The sequence below is a fragment of the Carassius gibelio genome, chromosome A1, assembly GCF_023724105.1.
Source record: "Carassius gibelio isolate Cgi1373 ecotype wild population from Czech Republic chromosome A1, carGib1.2-hapl.c, whole genome shotgun sequence".
Classification (NCBI taxonomy): domain Eukaryota; kingdom Metazoa; phylum Chordata; class Actinopteri; order Cypriniformes; family Cyprinidae; genus Carassius; species Carassius gibelio.
Genome location: NC_068371.1, coordinates 34059833 through 34076529, shown reverse-complemented (window position 1 = coordinate 34076529; position 16697 = coordinate 34059833). Strand labels below are relative to the sequence as shown.

Sequence of the window (16697 nt, the reverse complement as noted above, 5' to 3'; positions counted from 1 at the left end):
AAAAAAATAATCACTTGTTACAACCAAGGTATGTAGGTACCATCTCTGAATGCACAGAACATCAAACACTAAAACAGATGGGCTGCAGCCAAAATCCTGAATCTTCTACAGCAGCAGAAGACCACACTGGGTGCCGCTCCTGTCAGCTTAGAACAGGAAACAGAGGATACAATTCAAACAGGCTTAACAAATTTTGATAATGGAAGATGAGAAAAATGTTGCATGGTCTGATGAGTCTCGATTTCTGCTGCAACATTCAGATGGTAGGGTTAGAATTTGGCGTAAAGAACATGAAAGCATGGATCAATCCTGCATTGTCTCAACAGTTTAGGCTGCAGCTGGTGGTGTAATGGTGAGGGGTTAGGGTTAGCTTATAAGTGGTGACTGTCAGTTTGTGCGTATATGACAGGATTTTTCAGAAAAATTAATACAAGACGTAGTCAGCCAGACGATGAACATTATTAATAGCAATTATTATATGATGCAGTCACACTTGTAGCAATATTTGTTAGTTCTGTTTGTTGATTCAAGGTTAGCATCATCTGAGGTCCTCTGAGGGTCAGCATCATCTCTTCTCAGGTGTTCTGGATCCAGACTGGAGCTTGTGTAAATCCTAGTTATGTAAAACATAGAAACAAAATAGAAACAACATCAGCATAGCTGCTGATCCAACAAAGTAAAATCAGTTTAACCCAAGCTACACAGCAAAATCCCCAGTGTTAATTTAACATTCTGAGTGTGGACTCATATAAACACTAAAGCAGTGTTAAAAGTAACACTGAAGCAGAGTTGAAGTTAATGAGATAATTAAGAAGTTAATTGAGTTATGATTGACCATTATTGAAGACACCTGATGTTAACAAGCAGAATCACCAAACGAGAAAATCACAATTTGTGTGTCACCATTATAGTGGTCAGTGTTTGATTTAGTTGGGATCTTGGCTTGTAACTTCTTAATTTTCAAATTTGTGTGTCAAGCCAAGAGCAAAAATCATCTAGTGATGATGATTATGTTTTAATGTAGTTATTGCTTGACCTTAATCACTGAACTCATTTAAAGTCTCGTTTCTTCTTATTGATCATTATTTATTATAACAGCTTTGATTCCACAATGAAAGAGTCTGTATTTTCTATACATTTTGTAGGTATCTCTTGTGATTCTGCAATTCAGATTTTTTTATTTATTAAAGTGCCTTTATTTTATGCACACACAGATAACAAGAATCAGCGTATGAATCTCAACAATGGTGACAAACAACATATTCAGATAAACAGATCTACTCTGAACATCACAAAACTAGATACTACAAATTCACATAAAAACAGCAAAAATAAAATATAGTTAGAATAAAAAGTTAAAAAGACCGTTCAGCACATAATTTATTCATGCCGCAATGCATGATGGGAGCCATGGATGAGTTATTATTGGCTACAACATGCTTTTTTGACGGTCACCGTTGTTGTGATGCTCACACTGAACCTTTATGTCTCTGTGTCTAAACTAAAGAACTCTTTCTTTATGTAGAACTAACTTTTAAAAACATCTCATATCATAGTAAAAATGCTGGATCACTTTTTTATCCACCTAATTTAAGAACACAGTAAAGAAACCAGAACTCAGGCATTCAGGTCACTCCATGAAAATTAGTTCAAACCAATTTTCAATATCAAATGATTGGCTTAGTTCTGGTCTGTATGTATGTTATAACTTACGTTACCACAGACACACAAAATCTAAAGCAAATAACTGAAGTTTCAAGATCACAACTAAAGCAAACACTGACCACTATAATGGTGACACACAAATTGTGATTTTCTCGTTTGGTGATTCTGCTTGTTAACATCAGGTGTCTTCAATAATGGTCAATCATAACTCAATTAACTTCTTAATTATGACATTAACTTCAACTCTGCTTCAGTGTTTTACTTTTAACACTGCTTCAGAGTTTATATATGTCTACACTCAGAGTGGTATATTAACACTGGGGATTTTGCTGTGTAAATAATAAAAATGCACATTTGATCAGATGCAACTACACTCACAATTTAAGAAATACATTATTTGAATGCTTGGCGAAATGTGTTTTTAATCTAGATTTAAAAAGAGTTTGTCTGAACCCCGAACATTATCAGGAAGGCTATTCCAGAGTTTGGGAGCCAAATGTGAGAAAGCTCTACCTCCTTTAGTGGACTTTGCTATCCTAGGAACCACCAAAAGTCCAGTGTTTTGTGACCTTAGGGTGCGTGATGGGTTGTAACGTGGTAGAAGGCTAGTTAGGTACGCAAGAGCTAAACCATTTAGGGTCTTATAGGTAAGTAATGATAATTTGTAACTGATACGGAACTTAATAGGTAGCCAGTGCAGAGACTGTGAAATTGGGGTAATATGATCATATTTTCTTGACCTCGTAAGGACACTAGCTGCTGCATTTTGGACGACCTGTAGCTTGTTTATTGACGAAGCAGGACAACCACCTAGAAGTGCATTACAATAGTCCAGTCTAGAGGTCATGAATGCATGAACTAGCTTTTCTGCATCAGAAACAGATAACATGTTTCGTAGCTTGGCAATGTTTCTAAGATGGAAGAATGCAGTTTTTGTAACATGGGAAATATGATTTTCAAAAGACAAGTTGCTGTCTAATATGACACCCAGATTTCTGACTGTAGAGGAAGTAACAGTACATCCGTCTAGTTGCAAACTGTAGTCTACTAGATTCTGTGTAGTGTTTTTTAGTCCAATAATTAATATCTCTGTCTTATCTGAATTTAATTAAGATAAAATTATTGGTCTTCCAATCTTTTACATTTTTAACACACTCTGATATCATGGATGTGCAGCCCGACAAATGTTATCATATCAATATGGATCAAAATATTTGAGGAATGTTTTCAACACCTTGTTGAATCTACGTCACAAATAATTAAGGCAGTTCTGAAAAAGGGAGTCCAAACTGGCACTAGTAAGGTGTACCTAATAAAGTATCAAGTGAGTGTATGGCAGACTACTAGACCTTTTTTGGACACTGGTGCACATTTCATTGACTTTGCTGCTGTTAAACTTAATCCGAAGTGCGAGCCAGTGCTTTAAACAGGCCGGGCATGGCTAATAGCCTTGGGCTTGCAGCGCCGAGGCCAAAATAGCAATGTGTTTCCACCGTCGGGCCAAAAGCTCAGGCATCCATCAAACCAGAGGTATCGCAGATCCTACTTGATTAGTTATCAGAGGATGCCAGAGCTATGCGTTTAGCCATATCTAACCCTGCAAGACATGAGCTCGCTTCACTGGGTCGATCTAGGAAGTCCTGCCCACTCTCTAAAGAGGCTCGCAGACTGGACAATCTCTTCCTCAATAAGTGTCCTTTCTTGCCCCTTCCAGACAAAGCCTTCATCTCATTAGACCTCAATAGCATTATGATGGCGGACATTGGAGATACATTTTGGGAGGTCCACATGGAATTTGATGAGTAACAAGTAACAAGTCACGAGCTCGAGGCAAATAGCTATGATTAGTTCAGGCTGGGTGTGGTGCAACATCCATAAGTTTACAGGTTCCCAGTTGCGGCATTCTTCTTACAAGGTTCACTTAAGAGATTGTTATAAAGTTGACACTTTCCCATGTGTCATAGGTCATTGTGATGATGGTGCAGCATCTGAGGGTGGAGAGGAGTGTGATGTGCCACTGGTTGCACCTCCGAGCGACCCGGACATCCCCCGGCTCTGATGACAGTGCACAAGCCTGTCCCCATCAGGTTCGGTTGAGATCCTGTGCTATGAATTGGCATTCCTCTAAGCTGTTCCGGTGCAGGCTCCTCGGTGGTCAGTTTAAAATATTATGAGCTGTACAAGATGGGCTTTCTTTAACCATATCCTTGCTTTGCTTTGAGAAAGTTTTGATGAAGCTTTGCATTGGTGTTCTGAAAGGATCCAAAGGATCTATGGTTCTGCTCTCACAGATGGTTTCATTGACTTATCTTGTATTGTCACACGTCATTCTTTTTTTTCTCTTTTTTTTTTGTCTGTTTCAAATGTCCACAGATGCAAGAGAAGGGGGTATGTTCTGAAGGGAAAATGGGTGGCACTAGTATGAAGTATGACATGGATCATGAGGTGACTCTGGACGTTGTTTGTGACCCAGCTGGCCTAGGCTAGGTGCTTCTTCTTATTGTTGTGTTGGGTGTCGCCATTAATGGCTTGACTAAACTATTCTCTCGTGTCAGCGATTCAATCTACAAACTGCCACAGTGTGTAGTGAGCGAGGCTCCTTACCAGTGCCCAAACATGTACAGTGTATACATGTAAAGTTTATGTTCATTCATGAGCTATAGACCTGATTGAGACTCACCTATAGTATGCATTGAACTCGACAGGATCTCCAGAATCTAAGGAAAAATTTAGTTTTTATGCATTAACATTCAAAAGTTATTAGTTGTATACATCAGTGCATATTTGACCCACTGGCGGCGCTAGAGGATTGTAGGTAAAGACTCAAATTTGACTATGATTAATGTTCATCTATGTGCCAATTTTCAAATATTTCAACCAAATGGTTCTATGAACTGCCACAGACTTCCTTTCAAGAATAATAATAAGAATACAGCTGAAAAGCAGCAGTTGGGGCCAAAGCACTGCAAGCCCGACAAATACAGCTGGTGACTGCAGGTTTAACTTGCATTTAATTTGCCTCCAAAATATGGGTGTTTATAATGTAAATTTCCTCTGTAACACAGAGGAGGAGTCGGAGAATCTTATATACAAAGAGTGTTTGTGTCAGACTGAAGAACACAAATGGTGAGTTACTGCATTATTGTAAATTTACAAAACAGATATAAAAACAGATCTGCTGAGATCGTCTGATTAAAGACTGAGGAGATGGCTGTATGTTCTTCAATAACTACATAACTGCTGGTGGTTTTAGATGTCTTTCAGTGTGATGTTCACCTCTTTCTCTCTGTCTCTGTAGATGTTGGTGTTTTTAGCAGCTCTTCTCTCTGCTGTTCTTATGAGAGGATGCACTCAGAATATAAACATGCCAGCCGACTGTTCTGACATTTATAAATCAGGACAAACAGTCAGTGGGATTTACTCCATCTATCCAGCAGGATACATTCCTGTCTGGGTTTACTGTGAGATGATCTCCGGTGGGGAAGATGAAGACAACGGAGCATGGACGGTATGAATGTGACTCTAGATCATCAAACACACATCAGCACATTCATTATGAATCATATCTTCTATATAAACCCATCACAGGTGTTTCAGAGGAGAATGGACGGCACTGTGAATTTCTATCAGCTGTGGGATCCGTACAAGAGAGGATTTGGGAATGTGGAGGGAGAATACTGGCTGGGTAAGATCTCACTGTGTGTGTGTGTGTGTGTGTTCATGTCCAGTGTTTGGTTGAATGTGTTCTCCATGTGTGTGTGTGTGTGTATGATCAGGGCTGGAGAACATGTACCAGCTGACACGTAAGAACAAGTACATGCTGAGAGTGGATCTGGAGGACTTTCATGGAAATAAAGCTTTTGCTCTGTACTCGTCCTTCTCTGTGGATGCTGAAGCTGATGGATATAAACTACAAGTTTCAGGTTTCAAGGATGGAGGAGCAGGTAGGACACTTTCATTTATACTCATTAAAACCCATTTCTATTGAGTTACTGTCCTCAGTGATGCTCTTCTTCTCTTCAGGAGACTCTTTATCTTTCCATAACGGACAGAAGTTCTCCACCTTTGACAAAGACCAAGATGTCTCTGGAGATAACTGTGCCAAAAAGCATCTCGGGGGATTTTGGTACAAAGACTGTTATGGTACAAACCCCAATGGTATATATTTATGGGGTGAAGATGACATCCTTGATGACATTGGAAATGTTTGGAAAACATGGAAGGGTTTTAATGTCGGTATGAAATCCATCAGCATGAAGATCAAACGTGTGTCTTAGAAACACTGTAGTTCTTTTCAGAAATAAACAACAAAACAATCAATTTAAAGTTTAATTTTTTTTCCTGTTTTCTAATAACTGTGTAATTTAGTAGATCATTTAGTAACATGACTCATGATCTTATGACTGTTTATGAATAGACCTTCTTTATTTTTGTTCTTTGTTTTTTTTTCATTTGTAACTGAAATGAATCAGCAATTAATACAATTAGAATAAACTCCTGCACTGAAATCATTATGTCAGATGTGTTTATCTCCACAACAGAAACCAGAAACACTAAATGAGGAATTCAGTGAGACCACAGCTGCTGTCGAAACAATAATAAAAGGAGCATTAAAAATGCTCTTATTAACCACTCTTAGACATTACACACACAGACCAAACTAAAATGCATATTACATTCTGATAGTAACTCAAGTTGTATTCCATGGGATAATGCATCATGTAATAATACATACAATTATTAAATTTACTTACTGAGTGTTTCACTGACTGAAGCACTAGCTCACAGCATTAGTATTATAGGCTTATTTATATGCTTTTGAATTATGAATTGAAGCAAGACAGGAGAGTTTGGATGCTGAGTTACTCAAACGTTGCATATATACAATATTGAATCAGCTTTTTAGGCCTACCACAAAGATAAATGTAACCCAGGTTAGAAATATAAAAACACAACCTCAAAAGAAAAAGAGAGAATCTTAAAATTACATTCTGTTACTTAACTAACCAATTTAAATGTTTAAAACGCTGTTTAATGTGAGGAGGAAAAAAAGAACACGGCCCCTTTAAGAAAAACGCATGTGCTGAATAGGGAAGAGAGAGAACGTGCTAATTGAGATTGAGATGAAGAGACGAGAGGTGACGCTGACAGTGATCGGTCGAGTAAAGAAAAATAACTTTGACTTTAAGATTGTAAAAGTAAATTTAATTTGTTCTGAGGTGCTACATTGGCGAAATCTTTTCCATTTACATCTCTGAGATTGACTTGGATTATATTTGCGTTTGTGAGTTTGAGACCAAACGGATTTGGTGAGTTCTCTAAATTGCTTAAAATGTGTATGGTTCCAAAAATGTATTTTTATTTGTAACTTATTAATGAGGAGTAAATGTTTTGGTTAATATATGTGGGAATGAGAAGTGGATTATATGGAAATGTATATGCTTCGTTACAAACGTGAGCCACCATTTTGAGAACATCTCATGGTTGTATGAGACTGGGAAGATTATTGTTTCAAGCAAATCTTTAATCTTTAGAGATTGTGTTGTATTGTTAATGGTGTTTTGTTCTGTTTGTGTGTGTATGGTACTGTTTATAAAACAGGACAGGTTTTTTTTCCCTTTGAAGACATCTGAAATTTGATTTCAACAAGATGGCGAGCCACCCAACAAACCACTGAGGAGAACAGAGACTGTTGCTATATATCAGCGACCTGTAAAGGAAAGTAAATTCACCTGGGTATTCTCCATCCTGGTAGGACTGTAAAGACTGCTATATTTTCCTTTCTGCAGACAGCAGTTGGACTGAGTGACTGACTGTAACCAGAATTGTGCGTACAGAATTGTGAAACCAACTTTGAGAATTTTGTAACTTTTGTGCATTTTCTTATTTATTTTTATTTTTTTTTCCTTCTTGAATGTTGAGTTTGGTTATCTATCATTTGTGTTAGAACAAAGAAAAAGGTTACTTTGAAGCAGTCTAAATAATACTGCATAACAGAAACCACTGAATAAGAAAAGATCCAAACTTAAATTGATTAGGCCTAAAAGCGAACATAAAAACTTTATTAGATCTGAACTAAATAGGATAAAACAACTAGGTGAACAAAACTGGTTAAATTAGCGCTAATAGAAGGAAACCTATAGGAAAAAAAGGTAAACATTCATTTGAAATATTGTTTTATTTTTATATTGTTTTTCCTTTTATTTTGTGGATGGTCATTTATTTATTTTCTTTGTATTGTGTGTGAAGTGAGGTTTACGAGTGCACTGTTTGTCAATATAAGCCGGCAGTTATTCAAACACATTTAGTGGTCTGTGTGAGTTTATTTACTGCTCCTCTGAATCTAGATACTGGTCCAGCATACCTCAACCTGAGGGTGACATAATTGTTACATAAAGTGGCGAGCCAGCTCAGGAGCAGTTTAAAAAAAAAATAATAATAAAGAAATAAAATAAAGCACACAGACCTAAAGTAAAATAGTCTTGATTGGGTTAATCTTGATCCTAAAAAAATAAAAATAAGAAAAAGATATGGAGATAGTTGAGAGAGAAAATGTAAAAATCACAAGCTCCGTAATTGTTAGTGGACTTACTAACACAGAGTTAGATGAAGATCTGTCAGACTTTATAAATAGTCATGGTCGTGTAGCCAGAATTCTTCGAATAGATGACCCACAATCTCCACACCATAAAGATGCAATTGTGGAGTATGAAAGTTGCTATGCCCTCACAACCCTACAACCTTTGATGCCTCATGACTTCAAGAGCTCACACAATATCACCTACCAAATAAGGCCCTTGTCAAGTGTTTACCTGCCTATAGTCACTGAACATGCCACATTGAGTTATTTCAGTGAACTGCAGAAGATTGCCAAGCTTAGTGGTAAATCATTTGATGACATCTTGAAGGAGCAGCTAACTAAATGCTCAGAGTCAGCCACTGGTCACCTGAAAGATACAAGTCAACCTTTTACTAGTGAGCCTCATGTACCTTACCCCCTCTCCCCTGTTAGGAGCCTTGACCCGACCCAACAGTTTCAGAGCCCAGTTACAGCCAGAACAGTGACAACAGAGAAGGAATCACCTGCCATCAGGGTAACTGATATGAACCCACCAGAAGTTCAACGTATGGTGGTGGAGCATATTGTAAAGAGTGACGCAGCATCCTCACAGGTACACACATCTTTCAGGCTCAGAGTATTCTCTGGAAAAATACCCCGGCCAAGTACTGAAGTTGATTATGAAACTTGGAGAAACAATGTGGAGCTCATTTTGCAAGATCCTTCCTTTTCTGACCTACATCGATCGAGAAAGATTCTAGATAGCCTTCTGTCACCAGCAGCAGATGTAGTTAAACACCTAGGTTCACAAGCCCTTCCCTCAGCTTACCTTGACTCACTGGACTCTGCATTTGACACTGTAGAAGATGGGGATGAACTTTTTGCCAAATTCTTAAACACGCTACAAGATTCTGGTGAGAAGCCATCATTATACTTACAGCGGTTGCAGACAGTCCTTACCAAGGCAATAAAGCGAGGTGGTGTTTCCTCTAAAGAAGCTGAAAAGCAGCTGCTTAAACAGTTTTGTAGAGGGTGTTGGGACAATGCGTTGATAGCAGGCCTCCAACTTGAACACAAGCGAGACAATCCACCTCTGTTTCCTGAATTGCTTCTACAGTTACGTAGTGAGGAAAGCAAGAGCATGGCCAAAGAAAGTAGAATGCGAAAACATCTTGGAGCACATAAGCCAAAAATTGCCTCTCAAGCTGCATCTCTCTGCCCTACTGACAATGATCCCGACCTGAGCACAGATGATGAAGTATCGGAGTTGAAAAAGCAAGTTGCCAAACTTCAAAGCCAGCTTACCAAACAAAAGACTAAGCCTGTTGAAAAGAGTGTACCACCCCAAAACAGTGCTGTTCTAGAGCTGAAAAAACAGATCACAGAACTGCAGAGCCAATTCACAAAATTAAATGTGAAACAGAATCGTCAAGGAAGTGCTGATGGGATGAGGAAAGAATCTTCCCACAAACCCTTTCCAAAGGGTCCACCTCACACGGCAACTAAGAAGCCACTGGACAGACCGAGGCCTGGCTATTGTTTCCATTGTGGTGAGGATGGTCACGTTGCTTTGACATGTAATGACGAGGCGAACCCTTCACTCGTAGCAAGCAAGAGGAGGCAGTTAAGGGAAAGACAACAATTATGGGACAGCCAGTACAGTTCTGATTCTTTAAACGAGAAGTAGCTCTTGTGGAGGGACGCACAAGGGCAGGTGCATGTAAGCTTAGTCCCATTGATCCTGGCGAGATACAGAACCACCCAAAGATTTGTCATACAAATTCCTGCTCTGTTCACATACCGAAAGGGCTGATTGGTGCAAAGTGCACAGCACAAGTGTGTGTTGAAGGCAAAGATTGCCACTGTCTTCTTGATACTGGGTCTCAAGTGACCACAATTTCTCAGTCTTTCCATAAACAGAATTTTCCTGACTTGAGCATAAATTCCCTTGACAATCTTCTGGAAGTGGAGGCTGCAAATGGCCAAACCGTTCCGTACTTGGGATATGTGGAGGTGAACATATCTTTTCCTAAAGACTTTCTGGGATCAGAAGTTGAGGTGACAACTCTTGCATTAGTCATTCCAGACACAGGCACCACTACTCAGCCTAATGTATTAATAGGCACAAATACTCTGGATTTGGCCTATGAGAAATACTTTGACTCCAACCTTTCAAATTCTAGACCACTGCTGTATGGGTATAGAGCAGTTTTAAAGACAATTGAACACCGACATAAGCAGAAAGGGAATAGCAACATTGGATGTGTGAGACTGCTCGGGGACATACCAGCTGTCGTTCCTGCTGGACAGAGTATTGTCCTTGATGGAGCTGTAAATGTCAAAAGCCATGTTACTGAGAAGTGGGTTGTGATGGAACCTCCTGCATCTTCTATCCCTGGAGGGCTGTTGGTCACCAGTTGTGTGCTTGCCTTACCTCAAATACCATCGCGAAAAGTGCCAGTGGTCATGAGAAATGAGACAGAGCATGACATCATTATACCAAGGAAGAGCATCATTGCGGAAATCCATGCTCTCAAGCAAGTTGTGTCAAATGATCATACACCAGCAAAAACGGTACCACCAGATAAGATTTCAAACAAAGAAGATTTGCATTTTGATTTTGGGAATTCTCCGGTCCCTGAAGAATGGAAGAAGAGAATTGTTGAGAAGCTGTCTGCAATGCCTGAAGTTTTCGCATTACATGACCTTGATTTTGGCCACACAAACAAAGTAAAGCATTGCATAAAACTCCACAATGAGACTCCTTTCAAGCAAAAAGCAAGGCCTATACACCCAAATGACTTGGAGGCTGTCCGAAGACATTTGGAGGAGTTACTTGAAACTGGGGTAATCCGTGAATCTGAATCTTCGTTTTCCTCACCCATTGTGGTAGTTAGGAAAAAGAATGGGGACGTCAGGCTCTGTATTGACTACAGAAAGCTGAATCTCCAGACAATAAAAGATGCTTATGCCTTACCAAACCTAGAAGAAAGCTTCTCAGCGCTCAGAGGATCCAAATGGTTTTCTGTTTTAGATCTCAAGTCTGGCTATTATCAAATAGAGATGGAGGAATCAGACAAACATAAGACAGCCTTTGTGTGCCCACTAGGATTTTGGGAGTTCAATCGGATGCCACAGGGGATCACTAACGCTCCGAGTACATTCCAGAGGGTGATGGAAAAATGTATGGGCGGGATAAACCTCAAGGAGGTCCTTGTTTTCCTGGATGATCTGATTGTATTCTCAAAATCCCTGGAAGAGCATATGGAACGTCTTCTCCATGTGTTAAATCGCTTAAAAGATTATGGGTTGAAACTCTCTCCTCAGAAGTGCAAGTTCTTTCAGACATCAGTGAAGTACTTGGGTCATGTTGTTTCCCAGCAAGGTGTTGAAACAGATCCTCAGAAAATTGAAGCCATAAAAACCTGGCCAAATCCAAAGACTCTGAAAGAATTGCGCTCATTTCTTGGATTTTCCGGTTATTACCGTAGGTTTATCCAGGATTATGCCAGGATTGTAAAGCCCCTAAATGCACTTACAGCTGGGTACCCACCATTAAGGAAGAGTTTCAAAAGCAAGAATCATGGCAATCACTACTTTAATCCCAAAGCTCCTTTTTGTGGTAGATGGACTGCAGACTGTCAAAAAGCCTTTGAGACACTGATCAACAAGCTGACAACTGCCCCAGTGTTGGGTTTTGCTGACCCAGGCCTACCGTATGTAATGCATACAGATGCAAGCACCACTGGATTGGGAGCAGCACTCTACCAAAAGCAGGATGGTAACATGCGTGTAATTGCCTTTGCAAGTTGTGGCTTAACAAAGAGTGAAACTCGTTATCCTGCCCACAAGCTTGAATTTTTAGCCCTCAAGTGGGCTGTCACAGAAAAATTTTGTGACTATCTCTATGGCAATACTTTCACTGTGGTCACGGATAGCAATCCTTTAACATACCTGTTAACATCCGCCAAACTTGATGCAACAGGCTATCGATGGTTATCTGCCCTTGCAACTTTTTCTTTTAAGCTCCAGTATCGACCAGGAAAGTGTGACCTGGATGCTGATGGTCTTTCAAGGCGTCCCCATGATGGCCTGACAAATGACTATGTATCTTTGAAGGAGCAGGAACGTATTCGCCAGTTTGCTTTGCACCACCTGCCTGAGGTTGAGAACTCTGACTTTGTTTCCCAAGAAGTAATTCTAGCCATTTGTGACAAACATCTGGTACGCCAAACTTTGGATGGTGACAGTGTTCCTCTGGTTGAGTCCTTGTCAATGTTTCCAGAAGCTGTACCAGAGAGTTTTGAATATTGTGTTGGGTTTCCTGTTGTTCCCAGTGTGTCTGAAGATGAGCTAAAGGAAAAACAGAGAGCAGACCCTGCAATACGAGAAGTTATACATCAGTTAGAATCTGGAGACACTTCGCCACCAACAGTGAGAAAAGAGTTACCTGAGTTTCCATTTCTGTTGCGTGAGTGGAAGAAGTTAGAGCTGAAAAATGGGATTCTTTATAGAAAGAGAACCATTGGTGAAGAAATTCAGTATCAGTTGGTCCTTCCAGATGAGTTCAGAAATGTGGTTCTGAAGAGTCTACATGATGATATGGGACATCTAGGATTAGATCGAACCCTGGATCTTGCCAGAACTCGGTTCTATTGGCCCAAAATGGCAAACGATATTGAACACAAGATAAAGACTTGCAGTCGATGTGTGTGTCGCAAAGCTTTACCAGAAAGAGCTGCTCCATTAGTTAACATCCAAGTCTCCAGACCACTCGAATTAGTCTGTATGGACTTCCTTTCGTTGGAGCCTGATTCCAGCAACACAAAGGACATCCTGGTAATTACTGATTTCTTCACAAAATATGCGGTAGCCATTCCTACTCAAAACCAGAAAGCCAGGACTGTAGCAAAGTGTCTCTGGGAGAATTTCATTGTTCACTATGGTATTCCTGAAAGATTACACAGTGATCAAGGCCCAGATTTTGAATCTAAAACTATTAAAGAGCTGTGTGAAATTTCTGGGATTCATAAGGTTCGAACTACACCATATCACCCAAGAGGAAATCCTGTTGAACGGTTTAACCGTACACTCTTAAGCATGCTTGGTACCCTTAAGGACCATGAAAAGAGACATTGGCGTGATTTTGTCAAGCCAGTTGTACACGCCTACAATTGTACAAAGCATGAAACAACTGGATTTACACCATATGAATTGATGTTTGGGCGTCAGCCTAGATTGCCAGTAGACCTTGCCTTCAATGTACCTATGAGACAGAGTCATCAAAAATCTCATTCTGAGTATGTCCAAACTCTCAAAACACATCTTCAGGAGAGTTACCAGCTAGCTAGAAGAAATGCTGCCAAAACAGCTTACAGAAACAAGCAGAGATATGACAAAAGAGTATCAGAATCTGTTTTGGAGATTGGTGATCGTGTCCTGGTCAGAAATGTGAAGTTGAGAGGGAAACACAAACTGGCCGATAAGTGGGAGTCTGTGGTGTATATCGTTGTAAGTCGTGCCGGGGAACTCCCTGTCTACTCGGTCAAACCTGAAAACAAAGACGGTCCCTTACGAACTTTACACAGAGACCTCCTGTTGCCCTGTGGTTTTTTGTCACCTGTCGAAGAGAGTCACCCTGAGTCTAAACTGCGTAAACGGCCAGCAACGCGACAAAACCCAGAGGTAAACAACCAAGGAGATCAAGAGAGTTATCTGAGCAATGATGATGATGATGAATGGTTGACACATATTGCTGGACAACCTCAAACGACAGACACTATAAAATTCCTACAGGAGTATGATGTGGTGAGATATCCAAAGGACCCACCTCTTGCACCTACTGACTCTGCAGAATCAATTCCTATCCACCTAGGAGATAATCTTAATGACACATCTTGTAATGCACAATCTGAAAACTTACCTCAGGTAGCAAACGTGCAACAAAGAGAATACTTACCTTCTGGACAACCTGAAATGGAAAATGTCAGAAAAGTCAGTCATTTACCTGAACTGAGTCCAGAACAACAACAGCTTTCATCTGAAATCTGTATGGAGACACAATTTGAAACCGATACAACTAGTGTCATTGCAAACGTAACTGATCCTCTGGTGGACACCAGTGCAGTTCAACCCAATGAGTCAAATGAACCTGAGGAAGAAATAACTCTGCGTGAGTGTGGACAAGATGAAAATCAGATAAATGTTCCAAGAAGATCTCAAAGAGTTAAAGAGAAAGCAAAAAGGTTCACTTACCCTGAGTTGGGAAATCCTTTAGTTACAATCATTCATTCCCTTTTCCAAGGTTTGAATTTGGCCTTCACAAACTCACTCACAGAGCAGATTAGTGACCCTGAGTTCCCTCAATCTATAACAGTACAGCCAGTCAGTGTCATGCAAAGGGACTTGCATGGGTTTAACGGGGGAGGGTGTAACCCAGGTTAGAAATATAAAAACACAACCTCAAAAGAAAAAGAGAGAATCTTAAAATTACATTCTGTTACTTAACTAACCAATTTAAATGTTTAAAACGCTGTTTAATGTGAGGAGGAAAAAAAGAACACGGCCCCTTTAAGAAAAACGCATGTGCTGAATAGGGAAGAGAGAGAACGTGCTAATTGAGATTGAGATGAAGAGACGAGAGGTGACGCTGACAGTGATCGGTCGAGTAAAGAAAAATAACTTTGACTTTAAGATTGTAAAAGTAAATGTAATTTGTTCTGAGGTGCTACATTGGCGAAATCTTTTCCATTTACATCTCTGAGATTGACTTGGATTATATTTGCGTTTGTGAGTTTGAGACCAAACGGATTTGGTGAGTTCTCTAAATTGCTTAAAATGTGTATGGTTCCAAAAATGTATTTTTATTTGTAACTTATTAATGAGGAGTAAATGTTTTGGTTAATATATGTGGGAATGAGAAGTGGATTATATGGAAATGTATATGCTTCGTTACAAACGTGAGCCACCATTTTGAGAACATCTCATGGTTGTATGAGACTGGGAAGATTATTGTTTCAAGCAAATCTTTAATCTTTAGAGATTGTGTTGTATTGTTAATGGTGTTTTGTTCTGTTTGTGTGTGTATGGTACTGTTTATAAAACAGGACAGGTTTTTTTTCCCTTTGAAGACATCTGAAATTTGATTTCAACAAGATGGCGAGCCACCCAACAAACCACTGAGGAGAACAGAGACTGTTGCTATATATCAGCGACCTGTAAAGGAAAGTAAATTCACCTGGGTATTCTCCATCCTGGTAGGACTGTAAAGACTGCTATATTTTCCTTTCTGCAGACAGCAGTTGGACTGAGTGACTGACTGTAACCAGAATTGTGCGTACAGAATTGTGAAACCAACTTTGAGAATTTTGTAACTTTTGTGCATTTTCTTATTTATTTTTATTTTTTTTTCCTTCTTGAATGTTGAGTTTGGTTATCTATCATTTGTGTTAGAACAAAGAAAAAGGTTACTTTGAAGCAGTCTAAATAATACTGCATAACAGAAACCACTGAATAAGAAAAGATCCAAACTTAAATTGATTAGGCCTAAAAGCGAACATAAAAACTTTATTAGATCTGAACTAAATAGGATAAAACAACTAGGTGAACAAAACTAGTTAAATTAGCGCTAATAGAAGGAAACCTATAGGAAAAAAAGGTAAACATTCATTTGAAATATTGTTTTATTTTTATATTGTTTTTCCTTTTATTTTGTGGATGGTCATTTATTTATTTTCTTTGTATTGTGTGTGAAGTGAGGTTTACGAGTGCACTGTTTGTCAATATAAGCCGGCAGTTATTCAAACACATTTAGTGGTCTGTGTGAGTTTATTTACTGCTCCTCTGAATCTAGATACTGGTCCAGCATACCTCAACCTGAGGGTGACATAATTGTTACATAAACTGCATCTTATCTCTGTGTTTGGAAGAGACATTGGATTCAAAGGAGTTAAATTTACAGCACTGTTCATATTTTACACACAAAAATCATTCAATTTAATCATCGAAGGTAAAAACTTATATATAGTGAATGCACTTCTGACACAACACTAGCACAACCAGGTCATATTTTAAAACCAGCTGTGGTGCCATACTGTGGATACCATATGCATGCGTTTGTGTATACAGGTGCATCTCAATAAATTAGAATGTCGTTGAAAAGTTGATGAAAGAATGTAGTTTAAGTAGTTTAAGTCTTTGGTTCTATTAATTTGATGATTTTGGCTCCGATTTAACAAAACCCCACAAATTCTCTCAACAAATCAGAATATGGTGACATGCCAATCAGCTAATCAACTCAAAACACCTGCAAAGGTTTCCTGAGCCTTCAGGATGGTCTCTCAGTTTGGTTCACTTGGCTACACAATCATGATGAAGACTGCTGATCTGACAGTTGTCCAGAAAACAATCATTGACACCCTTCACAAGGAGGGTAAGCCATAAACATTCATTACCAAAGAAGCTGGCTGTTCAC

The 16697-nt window shown here is 39.3% G+C and overlaps 1 protein-coding gene across 10 annotated transcripts in view; it reads left to right on the top strand.

Annotated features, from left to right (window-relative positions):
- LOC127933167 (microfibril-associated glycoprotein 4-like) overlaps positions 1–16697 on the top strand; it is a 104264-nt gene that overhangs the window by 33487 nt on the left and 54080 nt on the right. For 3 of the 10 annotated variants that reach the window (XM_052530699.1, XM_052530618.1, XM_052530543.1), the window contains exon 1: positions 4965–5141. The exons of 6 other annotated variants lie outside the window; for them this stretch is intronic. In XM_052530699.1, the coding sequence (XP_052386659.1) occupies positions 5003–5141 (139 nt within the window). In that variant the 5' untranslated portion in view covers positions 4965–5002. Of the gene's footprint in view, positions 1–4964; positions 5174–16697 lie in introns of those variants that run through there. One more of the 10 variants, XM_052530726.1, reaches the window with a different exon arrangement.